Source organism: Nilaparvata lugens, chromosome 6 (genome assembly GCF_014356525.2).
Source record: "Nilaparvata lugens isolate BPH chromosome 6, ASM1435652v1, whole genome shotgun sequence".
Taxonomy (NCBI): domain Eukaryota; kingdom Metazoa; phylum Arthropoda; class Insecta; order Hemiptera; family Delphacidae; genus Nilaparvata; species Nilaparvata lugens.
Genome location: NC_052509.1, coordinates 53,244,409 through 53,259,846, shown reverse-complemented (window position 1 = coordinate 53,259,846; position 15,438 = coordinate 53,244,409). Strand labels below are relative to the sequence as shown.

Below are 15,438 nucleotides of genomic sequence, written 5' to 3'. Positions count from 1 at the left end.
CTATATTACGTCTCAAGTTTAATTAAGATAATAAAGAGTTTCTATCAGCTCTAAATTTGAAGCTATATATTTTTTGTAACAATATTATTTTTTCAATCTTACCATCTCACAAACTCAGTACATGTTGTTTCATGCTTTGGTTAGAAGGCAGTGATGGTGCTCTAAATAGTTGCTTCCACATATTGTGTACGTTCTGTGTACAGTAAATTGTTCCAGTTCCAATCGTAAATTGTTCCATCACGTGACTAGTGCAAAATGTTCCCATGGAACGCCATTTCAAAATCGTAGGTTCAAGCTTTTGGCGCGCACATATAAAGTTGATTTACACTAAAATGTGTCGATTACTAGCTGCGTTAATGTAGAAAGGCTGTTTTACAAACTTACCGTCTAGAAAAGTGTGCATTTCATTTATTCCATTACTCTCAAATTTTCTATAGAGAAAAATTAATTTAATGAATGGTTATCAAACATCATATTGTTGGTTATGTATTCTATGGTAAAGAAACAAACTATCAGCGCATGCGCAGAGAAGCAAGCAGACTACAATAATCGACCAATGAGAGCTCAGATAGTTGGAACTGTACCAGGTCGGATAATTTACCACGCTTCGACTGTGGGGCAGGATTTTGGAACTGGAACTGGTTTCTAGTACAGAATCTGTCAAAACTCTTCCCATTGAACGCGGAACTTTTTACCTGGTAAATTGTGAATCGGACAATTTACCAAATTCCATGTACACAGAACGGGTCCATTATTTCTCTAAAATAATACAAAGACAATGGTAGCTAACACTAGGTGTTGTGAGCGGAATTGTAAATGTCCAGAGCTCCTCAGATATGTATAAATCCGCGTTCCCATAGTAGCTAGTAGAAGCTATTTTTGTCCCTGTGTTTAATTTGAATATCTTTATTAATTAATTGATTTATGTATTTAGAATATTTGAATATTTTTGAGTAATTTTGGTTGTTTTGTTGTTTAGGCGGTGGAAGGACTGTTGGATGGCTCGGCTGCCGGCAACGACCCGGAAGCGATAGTTCGCTACAGAGAACTACATCTGCGTGTACTCAAGACACTGCAGGACCCTCGTGCTTACGGTAGGGCTATGCATCACGCAAATATTATGTATGTTCAATTAATTAGAATCACTAGTACACTTTTTGTATAGTTGAGAAGTTGATATTGTGGTAATTATTCATATTGAATGAAAAAGACTAAGAAATTGTCAAAAAACCATAGATTTATTGATACTTAAGTATTACTCTGATTAATCTCAGTTTATCAGAGATTGACAATGGTGTAATAACCGAAACCGGTCTTTCTAAGTATCAATAAATCTGTGTTTTTTTTTGACAATTTCTTAGTCTTTTTCATTCAACTAGTACACTTCATTTTTTGAAGGCTCGATATGTTTCAGGCAGTTATTGTGACAATATCAAGTGTTCTGATGAATTATTACTTTGTAATAATTTTCTATCGTTTGTTTAGTTTGGATACGTAAAGCCAAACATTGAAAGAAGTAGAGAACAAGTTCCATATTCACCTCAGTAGGCCGGTATTATTTCTTTATTATATGGTTTGTATTATATGGTTTCTTTATTATATGGCAGAAAAGCCTGTTAAATTTTAATCACGATTAAGTGCCACGAGAACCAATCAGAGAAGACTTCTGAAAACAATTGTACCAATGTGTAATAGAACCACATTTTGTACCCCTATGGATACACACACAGTAAATTTGGATATAACACACAGTGAAGTCCATTTAAATATGATGCTTTTTCATTGCATTTGAGAAACAAATATTGTCTCAATATGTTATGTTTTAATATTGTATTGGTATTTTAAACTAATAGTACTATTGTAAAAGTTCACCATAAAATTCAAAGAAAAGTAAATGAGATTACATATATCCAAAATGCTTATGAATATTCAATCATATTAACTGAGGGCATTCAATTTAGATTTCCGTTTAATGAAAAATGATTAAAATCATAAACTTGCAAATAAATTATTTTAGGTTTGATACAAATTTCATCTCGTTTGGCGTAAATATATTTTGGACATTTTTTTGTAGAAATATTTATTTTGACTAGCTGCTGGTAACCCGTTCTCCGCAAGGGTTTGAATTTAGTTTTATATTTCTATGCTGATATAGAAAGTATTAACAACTGTAATAATTTATAATAGAAAACGATTCGATTAGGCTCTTTTCTAAACTTTGTATCACAAATCGAATAAACTAGTTCTAATTACAAAAATTATTATATTTTAACGAAAGTGAGAGTAGGTCTATAACCATCCTATGTAAGTTATAAAATCTTTATGCAAATTTCAAGTTAATCAGTCCAGTAATTCAAACATGATTATTTGTCATTCGTGTATTTCCTGTCTCGTAAATGTGTAAGTCAGTTGTTTTATTTATAATATTATAGATTCATTCTTTATAAATTGGTTGATTGATTGAGTACTTTATTTATGTAGATTGCAATATACTGGCTTATACACTTATAAAATAGCTTACAATACAGCAAAGTTTTAGATGAATTTACATAACATAAACTAAGAAAATAATTATTGATGTTCAAGTTCTACATGTTACAATGATATGAAAAAAATCAATTTGGAATAACTATACAAGATAATATTGTAATGTATCTACATAAATTGGCGTGGCTTTGGACATATCAACGTCCATTCTTTGGAAAGAATATTAAAAATATCCTTCCCAGAAACTCTATACCAAATTTACAGAGATACAATATCATTTTTAACTCAATATGAACTTTCAAATTCAAATTGAGTTTATTCACAAAATCATTACAAATACAGTACACATGTATAAATAATATAAAACACTTGTGAATTTTCCCCACATAGACAAGTCTGTGTGTGGGGAAAGAGTTCTAATGAAAAACAACTTGGTACTAAAAAGAAAATACGGTAATAAATATTTACAACATAACTTGAAAAATGAAAGTTAATTAAATTTAGTGGAGACAGTATATATTTTTGAATTGAACTAGTACAATATAACTATTATGGTATATAGCTTTAACATGGCACACAAGATAAAATTTAGAACTTGAACAATGATAAATTATGAGCAATATATTGATGATATATATATGATGATGAATACAAGAAAAATATATACATAGTATCAAAATCGGTAAGAGGAGTAGATGAGCTGATCAGCGACATCCCTGCCGGTTTCAAGTAACCACATATTAAAAAATCGTTTGTATATGTTAAGGCTAAGGGGTTCTATTTGCTTTATGTTGGCGGGTATATTTCTATAAAGAATGTGGCATATGTAATGACTATTAAATCTATTGCAATTGCTAACTAATCTGGGTTGTAAAATTCCAAAAATATATTCATATTTCGTGTTTGATAAGGATGGATAAGAGGATTAAATATTGCATCCTTATTGCTTCGGATGAAAATTAAAAGTGATTTTATGTATAGCTGTCGCACATCAAGGACCTGAAATTCTTGATAGACCAGTTCTGTCGGATAGCGACTATCCTGGTTCAAGCAAGTCTTTATGATTGCTCGCTGTGCAATTCCGACAGCTTTCAAAGTGAACGAGGATGCTCCACCCCAGGCCAGGATTCCATAATTAATTGATTGAACATAGGCGAAGTATGTCCTTCTCAATTGATAGACTGAAAGAACCTCCCTCAACTGTCGAAAGGCATATATTAGTCTACGAATACGACATTTGAGGTATTCCATATGAGTCCAACAAAGCCTGCAATCTTTGTATTTTTTCACCTGTTCAAGCGTCTCACAATTACAGGTAAGTGACAGGTGGTCATTACATGAGTGAAGCTTGAGACATTCTTGAACTGGCATACTATTTTTCATAAAATATATTGGCAAATATTTGGTTTTAACAACATAGAGTGTGAGTTTATTTTGATCGAGCCAAACATGAAAAAGGTCTTTTTCTATTGGGAAAGGAACAACAGGCTTGAAGCTCAAAACTGTTCCTTTCCTAAATTTGGATAGAAATTGTCCAAAAATAGGTTATGTTAATCACTTCATAATATTGAATTTTGTGTGGTGTTTTTAGGCATCCAGTGGATCAACAAGCAGGTGACCCGGTGCCTGATGGAGAGCCGCGAAGAGTATCGCTACAACGTGGAGGCGGTGGACATGCTGATCAGGCAGCAGCTGGTGAATGTGGCGCAGTACGACCAGCACATTGCGCTTTCGATGGAGAGTGGCATCAACTATGTGGCGGTGGCGTTCGCCATGCAACTGGTGCAGCACTATCTGGTCGACGACCGCACCAACCAGTATGTCACCGAGCAGGACCTCTGCAACACTATCGATGTGCTGCAGCGCATTGCGCTCTACCATCGCCAGCCGCCTGAGGGGTCAGTAGTAGCTGTATGCAATAGATTAGTAGATCTAAACAAGCGAGTAAAGTTGGGAATGGGACGGAGATGAACGCTGGGGGGGGGGAGAAAAGAGAAGAAGGAGAAAAAGAAGAAGGTGAAGAGAGAAAAAGAAATAAGAGAAGGGGAAAAGTGAAGAGAAGAAAGAAAAGGAATAAGGAGTAATGCGAGTAGAAGAAGAAGAAAAGAAGAACAAAAAAAAGAAATAAAGAAGAGAGAAAAATAAAAAAAGGAGAAAAAGAAAACGTAGAGAAAAATAATAGGGGAATTGCAAGAAGAAGAGAAGAAGGAGAAAAAATAAAAATGAGAAGAGAAAAAGGAGCAGAGCAAGTAGAAGAAGAAGAAAAAGGAGAGGAGCAAGTAGAAGAAGAACAGTAAGTCAGAAGAATAAAAAAGAAGGTGAAGAACAAGTAAGTAGAAGAAAAATATGGAGAAGGAGAAGATAAAAATATGGAGAAGAAAAAGAAGAATGAATGAATGAATGAATTCTATTTGCCAAAATCTAAATACAAAGAAGCTTTAAAAGAAGAAGAAGTATCAGTGGTAGCGGAAGTATTGTTACACAAGAAAGTGGTACTGGAAGTATTCAGTATTTCTACACAGGGAAAGAAAAACAGACAATAGTTGGAATATATTTTTCTACAGAATTATTAAAAAAGGATCTCCCAATCTCAAAGAATTTAATTAATTGAAAAAACTGTGAATACAAACCTATCTTACATCAAATTAGCTACAGATGCATGAAGTCTATGATTATGTAGTATTAGTGTTCTAAGTGATCTTTTTTGAGCCTTGGGCAACATCCTATATGTTAGTCAAATTCATTCTGACTGCAAGCTTGTACCAATATTAAAATGTTGGTCATAGTAGTCTGTGCAAAATCGTTAAATAGTCATATTTGTTTATTGTAATTTGTAAGTAAAAATTTGACAAACAATTTAAAATACGGTCAGAGCGGTCTTAGACATCTACATCTCGGACGTCTATATCCTCCTGAGACTGCTCTGATCGCTGCCCGCAGATAGCTCTCTGTGTGTCCAGGCCCTAGAAGATAGAATCTGTCCAATTTTCTGCCTGATTTTCATGTTGAATTGTATTTTGAAGCATATTTTCTTTGTTTAATAGATTGGCGACATTGATTGAGGTGCTGCGCTCTGGCCATGATCCCAACTATATTGGTGACCGAGCACCAGGAGGTCCCACTGCCCAAATACACTCGGGCATTCTACAAGTCAGGGTGAGTAAAACACCTTTCAATTCAGCTTTCCAATTGACTCTGAATAAAACAAGTTGAGACTTATTCCAGTTGACTCTGAATAAAACACGTTGAGATTTTTTCCAGTTGACTCTGAATAAAAAAAGTTGAGACTTATTCCAGTCGACTCTGAATGAAACAAGTTGAGACTTATTCCAGTTGACTCTGAATAAAAAAAGTTGAGACTTATTCCAGTCGACTCTGAATGAAACAAGTTGAGACTTATTCCAGTTGACTCTGAATGAAACAAGTTGAGACTTGTACAAAGTATCCGTGTCGGCAAAATGTACGAAATTTCAGTCTCTTCTTGCAAGCCCATATGATTGGATATTCAAATTGACAACTCTGCATCGACTGTTGTCAAAATAAATAACCATCATCAGTTATATAGGCTTGTATGAAAAGAAGAAAAGAATGAAATTTCGCACAATTTGACAACATTGATATTTTGTCTCAACTTCCTTTATTCAGCGTATAATTGAGCCATCAGCATGCAAGTGGTTATTATTCCAGAATGCTGGATTAATATAATGTTACTATTCATTTGATAATATGGATTAATGGGTTATCAAATTATATTAATTATTATTATATTGATAATTGATATCCATTATTGTACAAAAATACGCAGTACGCAGTTTATATAAAAAAAATAGGTACTCTGTCTTTTCTTATTCTATGGTAAAATCAACCCAAATATTTTTTCTCGAATGTTTTTTATCATAATTTAGCCTTTTTTTAATAAGTTGATCGCATTTATTATACAAATTGTAGGTCCAATTTAATTATGACAATATTCATTTAGTTCAGGGTAAACATGAACAGGGTTGAACTTGGACTGTGCATTCAGGACGTTTTGTATTTTTATAAGTTTCACAAATTTTTGATGAATTAATAAGTATTGATTTAGTATTAATTAGTATTGTGTTTGTTGTTTTAGGCCAGAGACTACGAAGATCCACCCGGCTTGACAGAGAAGACAGAGTTTCTGCTGAGAGAGTGGGTCACCATCTACCATTCCAACACCAAGGACCCACAGAAGGCATTCAGCTGCTTTGTCCACCAGGTATTTTATTAAAAGCATCATAAAATCATTCATCTTATCACTCGTGTCATTCCAACAAATTGTCATTTTTTGTCATTTCACAAACAAAACAATGTAACTTGTCACTTACTTGACCTTTTTCATATGAACCCCAGTCAGTTCAAGGAAGCATGTGAGCAGCTTTACCCAATGTAGACATATATTTTTCCTATGCTAAACCTCAGCATCTTACATAGAGTGGAATATTAAATGTAACTTTTTTCATTCTTAGCCTCTGTTAGCCTCATTCTTAGTCTTAGATTCTACTCACAGTTTCTTGGTTTCACTCTTATTACTTTCACACATCTGTTTCCCACCTTGTGTGCAGTATCTTATTATATATTAATTTCAAATTTTAGGGTTTCTCGTGTGCTCTCCCATATTGTTGTAAATAAATAAATTTCACAACAAATTGTGTTTTTTAAATGCCTCAGCTTCAAGTCTAAAGCAGACTTCTCTATAAATGAAACTCGCTCTAACTATAAGATATGTGAACGCTCTCTAAGAGTGTGATCACATTCAGCATGAGCCGTAAAACAAATTTGAAAAGTGCCATTGAAACATGTTTTGATTTGCATGTAGCTGCTCACACTGAACTCACTAGCAATTTCAAGCGTTCAGTGTGAATCTTCCTATTGCTCTTTCCAGATTTTGTTTTCTATCTGCAAGCTTGGTCACGCATAACCAAGCGTGCACTTGTACATATACGCATTCAATGTGATCACACACTAATGCGAATGTGTTCAATTTGTGGTGTATGTTATGTGATTAATGTAATTTGGGCCTAGTTTCTAGGACACTCATCACTTATAGATTTAATATGGTTTTAATGGTCCTTTAGGTTCAACAAATGCCCTAGAAACCGATTCCTTGGAGTGATTTGTAATATGATTGTTTTGCTTCCAGATGAACCTGCACGGCATCCTGAAAACGGACGACCTGATCACGCGCTTCTTCCGACTGAGCACCCAGATGGTGGTGGAGCTGTGCTATCGCCTACTGCCCGACCAGAGCAGCTCACAGGCCAACACTCGCAACAAGATATTCCACACACTCGACGCCTTTGTCAAGCTCATTGCGCTGCTCGTCAAGCACTCTGGCGACTCCACCAACACCGCTACCAAGATTAATCTCCTCAACAAGGTATTATTACGAGAAACTGGAAACATCACCTTCTTTAGACTAGGTTATATTCATGTACAGTGGAACCTCGACATTGTTAGCCCCTCAAGGGGCCGCAAATGCATTATTACGAAGTCTCTACTAAATCGGAGTGTACTATATCAAGGTTGAAAGCTATATATCAAGGGACTGCATAAAAATATACTATTACGGGGTGAACTATATCGAGGTTCCACTGTATCAAAATTTGGGAGAAACAGTTTTGAGGTAACCCTGTTGTCTCCCAAGCATTTACTTGATTATGTGTTTTTTAGGGAAGATCTCAGATCGGCTAGATTTTTATTTTTCCTGTCTACAAAAATGGATTAACATAACCTTGAAGGTTCTGTTTAATTATTTGGTTTTCAAAGTAAAATGGAAGGTTAGTGAGGTTAGGTTCTTGCTTTTAAATGGCAATATGTTCATATTATTCGAATTATTTTGAAAATTTTAGAAATGAACACAAATAGGCCTAACAAAACGATGAAATACAGGACAAACTGAAATACAGAATGAAATGAATGTCATCCATGAATAATTATTGATGCATAATTTTGTCTCTTTAATACCGACATGAAGTTTGATGTAATAAACGATTAATAATGCATATTTTTGTGTATCAACACATCGCAGTTTAAAATGGATCAAGTAACCATCATCTTTGTATGAAATTAAAAGTCAAAGTCAAATTGTTTTCATTCCAAAAATTTAATATGTAAGCTACAGTACAAAACATGAATGGCATGTATTCCCCTACAAGACTATACGTCTGTAGTGGTGAGTTCCGGGTAGCCTGAGCAGGTATGCAATGAAATAAACTTCTAGAATTGAAAATAAATTCAACTTGATATAAATAAAAACACAAATTGTAAATAAGTAACAAGTACCGTACAGTAGAACTTTATTCAAAATTGTGGCTTCTGAATCCCTGGATAGAAACAATTTATTATCAAAAGGTTTAACGTTATTTCTGAACATACATAGTCGGATATGGTCTGGTTGCACATATGTCTATTCAATTGAACCTTGATTGAATCACCTTAATGCGACGTGATCCAATGAGAGAAGCGAAAGACGTCTTAAATCAGCGGTTAATGGTGATTAAATTTGATAGACGATATGGTAAGTCGGTATTTAAACAGTTACAGCAAACGAGATCAAGGTCTATTTGATATCAGAACAGTACTTACGTTACGATTCGCTCGACATTTTCGACTGACAGGCGAACAGAACAAGACAGTATACAGCTGACATGCAAGAGCCCTCAAACTACTGATGTTTTATATGTAGTATAGATATATCGTCGGCTCAGTTCCATAAGGTTCTATGTGACAATTTTGGGCTTATTGAGTTATGCACATAGACATAGCCACCTCTAATACAAGGCCCCGGCCTACGATATTGCAACGTCGCAGTGTAGTCCTAGAATCTAGTACATGATTGGTGAAAGAGATTTTAAAAAATACCAGCTGGTCTTTTCCACCAATCATGTATTAGATTCTAGGCCTACACTGCGACGTTGCAATATCGTAGGCCGGGGTCTTGTACTATAGGTGGCTATGACATAGATCGATCCCCAAAAACAAAGAGAATGCACCAGTAAAAGGTTCTATGTGTTAAACTGTATTTTAGTTTTAGAAATTGATATTTTCATTATGTCCCATGTGCATTACCCCTCCACTGATTTTAGCCATAAGGTTCTATGTGATCATACTGAAACAGAGCATAATTAGGTCTGAACAGCTGCACTTCCTCTAAGTGGCTAGTGGTTCTATGTTATTAAATGCTTCATTTTTCCCAGTTTTATACAAATGTGGTAGAAGTATCAATACAAACATATACATTATTAGTTATTAAATCATGAAATATTTATTAGAAATATAAACTTACAGAGAAGGTCCTAAAGTAGGAATACACTGAAACAGATTTCTTAAAAAATCATGAAAACAGATAAATTTTCCTTTTACAATAACAGTTTCAACAATTTCATTGGGAATCATATTCTTATTGGAAAATAACTTTAAGTTAGAAAGCTAAAGAACCTTTAAGCTGGTTCCATAATTTTCACCAACTCTGTACATACATTGATTGTCTGATGCGCCCTTTCTTCTGCTTTCACTGTGACATCTTGCAACTTGTTAATTCTCACGTTGAAATATATGCAATAACTCACTTATTGCTCCTGATCAATAATAGTACCTATTCTATTTTAAGCTTCAACTATACCACAGAGAAAAAATATATTCTCTATTACTCCGTAGGCCTACCCGTAGCCATACTTACAAGGCAATTTTGCTACATTGTTGATACTGTAGGAGGAATAATATTATTATACTACTGCTGTTTAAAAAAGTATTAAATCAGTATGAGATTTTAAGGATTCGTGTAGATAGACCAGCATTTTCATTATTTATCTGATCCTTGGGGGGAGGGGGGGCTAGGAACTGCGTATAGCAAATACTTCAGAAAGATCTTTTTGAAGTAAGTCAGTTTTGTTTTTACCATCTTTAACAATTGAAAGTTCAATATTATAACATGTATTGATAATTGTTCATTCAGTTTCATGCATGAATATGAATAGATCATGGATGTAAATCATTTCATGTGATTGAAACGTAGTTCCCTCAGCCAATGCTTCAGCACCTTTTTTTTAGTATGGTACCCACAAAATGTCCCAGTAATGTTATGATAAGAGTAGTTTCCACCGGGGACAGGAGGATATACAAATCTCCTGTAATATCTGGGAACATGGATATATCCCCCATATATTTTTTGTACTGAGTAAAAATCATGAAAATCATAGGTTTGAAGACGATAACTTTGAAACTATTTTTTGAAACAATTGAATGACTAATAAAATTATATTTCCATTTATTTGTTATATGAACTGAAATATCATAGGCCTATGATATATTATTTTCTATGAAAAATTAAATAATGATTTATTCAATAAAGAAACTTCATTATTAGGATGTAGTTTTACAAGTAGAAATTGCTTGAAATCACACCAAATTGAGGGTATTTTTCTAAAATTTTCCGGGGGAGGCCACCCAGACCCCCATCTCGTGATAGGTATATAATTTTGTTGTTGTTAAAGGTGTTTTCATTCTCACTTTCTTATGTTTTATATTTTAAACATCAGTGGAAAAACATTTTAAATAGACTTTGTGGGTAATAAAATTGTTCAGAATTCAATGACGAACCCCAATTTGACACTTTTCTAATAAAATAAAAAGAATAGCAAGTTAATAGCTTAATCCGAACTTTAACCTGCCTCCTAGCAGGTCTAAGTTGAAGTCCAAAATTATCATTTTTGCTCCTGATATTATCTCATTTTAGCCTGATCCCGATCTAGCAATTCACCGAGATTATCTTTTAAACCCAAGTTGATGATCTACGCTTGAACTCAGCAATCCACCGAGATAATTTTTAGTCTGATAATGAAGAGTAAGTATTGATGAGGCTCCGTAGCTTTTAATTTGTTTAAAATGTTCAATTCATACACAATTATCTATTTCTTAGTTTGTTCCCTTCATAATAATTATTATTCCAGGTAATAAACGTTTGAATAAGCTCTAAATCTTTAATCAGTGACCATAATGTTTGATCAATAAAGCTGCTTGCACTGTTAATAAAATGCTGGTATAATAGTTAATAGAGTTGGCTTCCAAATCCATGGATCATCCTTTACTGTATACTAGAATAATTACTAGATTACTAGAATTGCATTTATAAAAAATCGATTGCTTGCCTTACTGCAGTCATGATTGTATAGATGTAATTCAAGGTTTAACACAGTATTGTAAAAATCTAAATTCTTAGATTACTGAAATTCTCAAATTCTTATTGATAATTAATAATATTTATAATAGTTTTTTCAATAGAGAAATTGTCATGGAGGGAGATATTCCAGTGATTTAAAAAATATCAACAGTAGAAAAATGGCGAGATAAAAGGTTCTATGTTACATAGTCGTTTCAAATGTGTGATGTAAATGAATAGCCAGAAGGTTCCATGTGGACAGTCTCCTATATTTTCTCAATTCCCAAAACTATTCCTCAAATTACAACATTGTTTTAGTTCCAATGATGATTGAGAAGTTATCTGTTCCATAAAACATTGAAAACATTGGAGAAAAGATGGTAAGTTTTGGTGTGAGTGTATTTCGAGCCTGCTTGAAAACTTTGAACGCTGATAACTCCAAAGTAGCAAAAATACACATAGAACCTTATGGAACTGAGCCGACGATATGTAGTACCCAGATTCAATAATATTTATGGTAAAAGATCCCTACATTATGTAATTCCCTACCTGTTTAACAGACTTCCTCCAAATATTCGTGACTACTCTAAGAAGGATGTAATGCTGTACCTCAATAATAACAGCACAATCAATTTATAAAATTATACCAATGATATTACAAACGTACACATAATTTAAGAAAGGTCAAGTTAAATAAAATGACAGCATATGCTTACATTATTAGAATTTTTCAATTTTTGCTGGCTGAAGTTTTAAAAATGTTCCTTTTATTGTCACTGCCGCCTGCCTCAACGATAATAGTATATTTCGCACCTAGGGCCGAAAATGAGACTTTCCCGGCTCGAAATCGGTTTTCAAGTCCGAGGCCGTAGGCCGAGGACTAGAAAAGATTGAGAGCCGGAAAAACATTTTTGCCCATGGTGAGAACGTTATTTTTCGCCACACAGAAAAATAAACAATATAAATATGAGAATAATTGTTTATTAAGCACTTCCGAAAGCAAAACAGGAAGTTCATTGATAGCTCTAGCAAATCTGAGGTAATATGAATATCAGGAAATTGTCCAAGTATTTTATTTTTTATTCTGATTTGTCTAAATAACCTAAAGATTATGTTCAATTATGTAAGAGGTTGAGTTTATACTTTTATTCTTCCAAATGACAATAAGATGATATTATTATAAATGTTTGATTCTTGAATAATAAACACAAATAATGAAAAGTTTTTGATCAGCTGTTTTGCACACTTGAAATTTGGCCAATCTGAATGTCAACGTCAACAATGCTTGTTGTCGTTGACTTCGGAAGTTTAGGTTAGAAGTTCTATCCTACTCTGAAAATCGAATTTGAATAATTTATAATATATATCTTATCTGTATTTATTCATCCAAATAAAATGATAGTATCTTATTGCAGAATACTTATTCAATTCTAGAAGCATAAACTGATTCCGTTTCATAAACCATTTTGTAAACACGTTCACATCAAATCAGAATCAGCTGACTTCAAGGTTATTTTACAGCCCTAGGGCCGTAAAACTTTTACCGGCCTGGTCAGAAAACAATCATTTTCGGCCTCCATATGACGCACGAAAACCAGCTCATTACATCCAAGTGGGGCGAAAAAATGTATTGTAAAACAAAATGTTGTGTAAAACAATTTTTCCCTTTTCTTTTTTATTTCATTCCTTTCTAATAAATTTTTGTTATTTTCCTTTTTTTTATTAATTCTCTATCAAAATCTGATGTATATTTCTTTTTTTATTTTTGCAATTTGTATTTGTTTTCTTTCATCTTATACTTCAAATCTTTGAAGTGTAATATTTATCTTTTGTAACTCGTTTTTTTCTGTAACTGGGCACCCGCCGAAAAACCTTCGGGTTTGTTGGCAGGACCCTCAATTGTTTGTATTGTGAATAAAAATTTTGAATTGATTTTTTTTCTCAGTTTTTTTTATTCACTGTACGGTGAATCGAATGTAAACATAACCTAGTTGAAAGTTGAAATAATTGGAATTTCGTATTAGATGTGTTGAGTATTTATACCTTTCTATTGACATTGCATTACCTATACTATTTCATTTATATTTAACTTATGTTTGATGTAATTTCAGGTGTTGGGCATAGTGGCAGGCGTTCTATTGCAGGACCACGAGGGCCACCAGTTGGAATTCCAGCAGCTGCCCTATCACCGCCTCTTCATCATGCTCTTCCTAGAACTCAACTCGCCCGAGCCCATTCTAGAGGCCATCAGCTTCCAGGTCACTAATAATATTCTATTATTCATTATCAAATCTATCAAAGCTTAATGGTCCAGTAAATATAATAAGTGTCCTTGAAACCGGACATCGTCATTTTATTTTCTGTTTAGTAGTGAACGTGAAGCTGTTCTTTTCCGTATTGTACATCTCTTATTTCGGAGTGCCTCAGATCTGCGAGATTTCAAATTGTCTAGGGTATGAACATCACCTGAAAGGTTCTTTTAAATTGGGTTAAAGATTATGGAGGTTAGGTTTTGGCTTTTGAATGGCAATATGTTCATATTATTTGAAATGTTTTGATGATTGTAGATAATAAAAACAACGAAAAGTTGAAATACTCGCACAATTGTGTTATCCCAAGTAATGACACTCTATTACTCATTAGGTTGAGTATTATTTATAGGCAGTTATTCTATATTATTATTCTATAATCCAATCAATCAACCAAGTATAGTCAGTTATTATAATCATACGAAAAGGCACTTCAAGATGATGCCCAAAACTGTCCCATTCCGAATCTATACCTCAGTCCAAATCAAAATGTAGGTAAAGTCACACCCACTTATTGAAAAAAAAATTATTCACACTTTTAAAAAATGGTAATAACATTTGATCATCCAGCTATTTGAGTCAACCAACCAGCATTCCTTAAGGTGCATTTTTGGTTTGTGCGTAAACTTCCGCAGTCGTCGACGACAAGCATTGTTGACATTCATATTGTCCAAATTTCAAGTGTGATAAAAGAACTGATCAAATAACTTTTCATTATTTGTGTTTATTATTCAAGAATCAAAACATTTCATTATCAACATATTGCCATTTGAAAGTATAGAAATGCATAAACTCAACCTTCCTCATTAAAACATAATTGAAGATAATCTTTTATGTTATTTGGACAAATTGAAATCCACCCAATCTGAGATCCTCACCCTGTCGTGGTCGACGACGGCATTTACGCACAAACGAAAACCCAGCTTTAATTGTATGGTTAGGAATGCAACAGTTGACATGCATAGTTTACTTCCTTCTAACTCCTTCAGTCCAAGTATATAAGTGATTTGTAATAGGAGTATTTCTAGTAAATTGAAAATGTTTTTCAATGTGGTTTGTGTTGCAGGTGCTAGCCGCCTTCTGCCACACACTACACATCCTGCGTCCAGGCACGCTGCGGGTGCTGCTTGTCCTGCTGCACGACTTCCCCGAGTTTCTCTGCGACTATCACTATGGCTTCTGTGACGTCATACCGCCCAATTGTATACAGGTAGGTCGAAGACAGAGCTACTTGAAAGTTTTATTATATAGAATTACTAGCCCTTTCTATTTTTTCTGAGACACATCTGGAAATAAAATGAAAAGTGTAGCAAAGAAAATAAAAAGGGTTTTATGGTCAGCCGCACGAAAATAGGCCGATGGAAATTGGAACAGATGGGTTGAACGTTGCCAAGTAAGAGCTGATTAACGTTGTCCACAGCTTATAATGAGATTTAAGATTATAAATGAGAATCAATTAAT

The 15,438-nt window shown here is 33.9% G+C and overlaps 1 protein-coding gene across 1 annotated transcript in view; it reads left to right on the top strand.

The window, feature by feature from the left end:
- LOC111046943 (CCR4-NOT transcription complex subunit 1) overlaps nt 1-15,438 on the top strand; it is an 80,951-nt gene that overhangs the window by 50,499 nt on the left and 15,014 nt on the right. Inside the window, 7 exon segments of the mRNA XM_039431257.1 lie at nt 980-1,094; nt 4,079-4,385; nt 5,532-5,643; nt 6,602-6,727; nt 7,652-7,888; nt 13,780-13,926; nt 15,044-15,187. Of these exon segments, the coding sequence (XP_039287191.1) occupies nt 980-1,094; nt 4,079-4,385; nt 5,532-5,643; nt 6,602-6,727; nt 7,652-7,888; nt 13,780-13,926; nt 15,044-15,187 (1,188 nt within the window).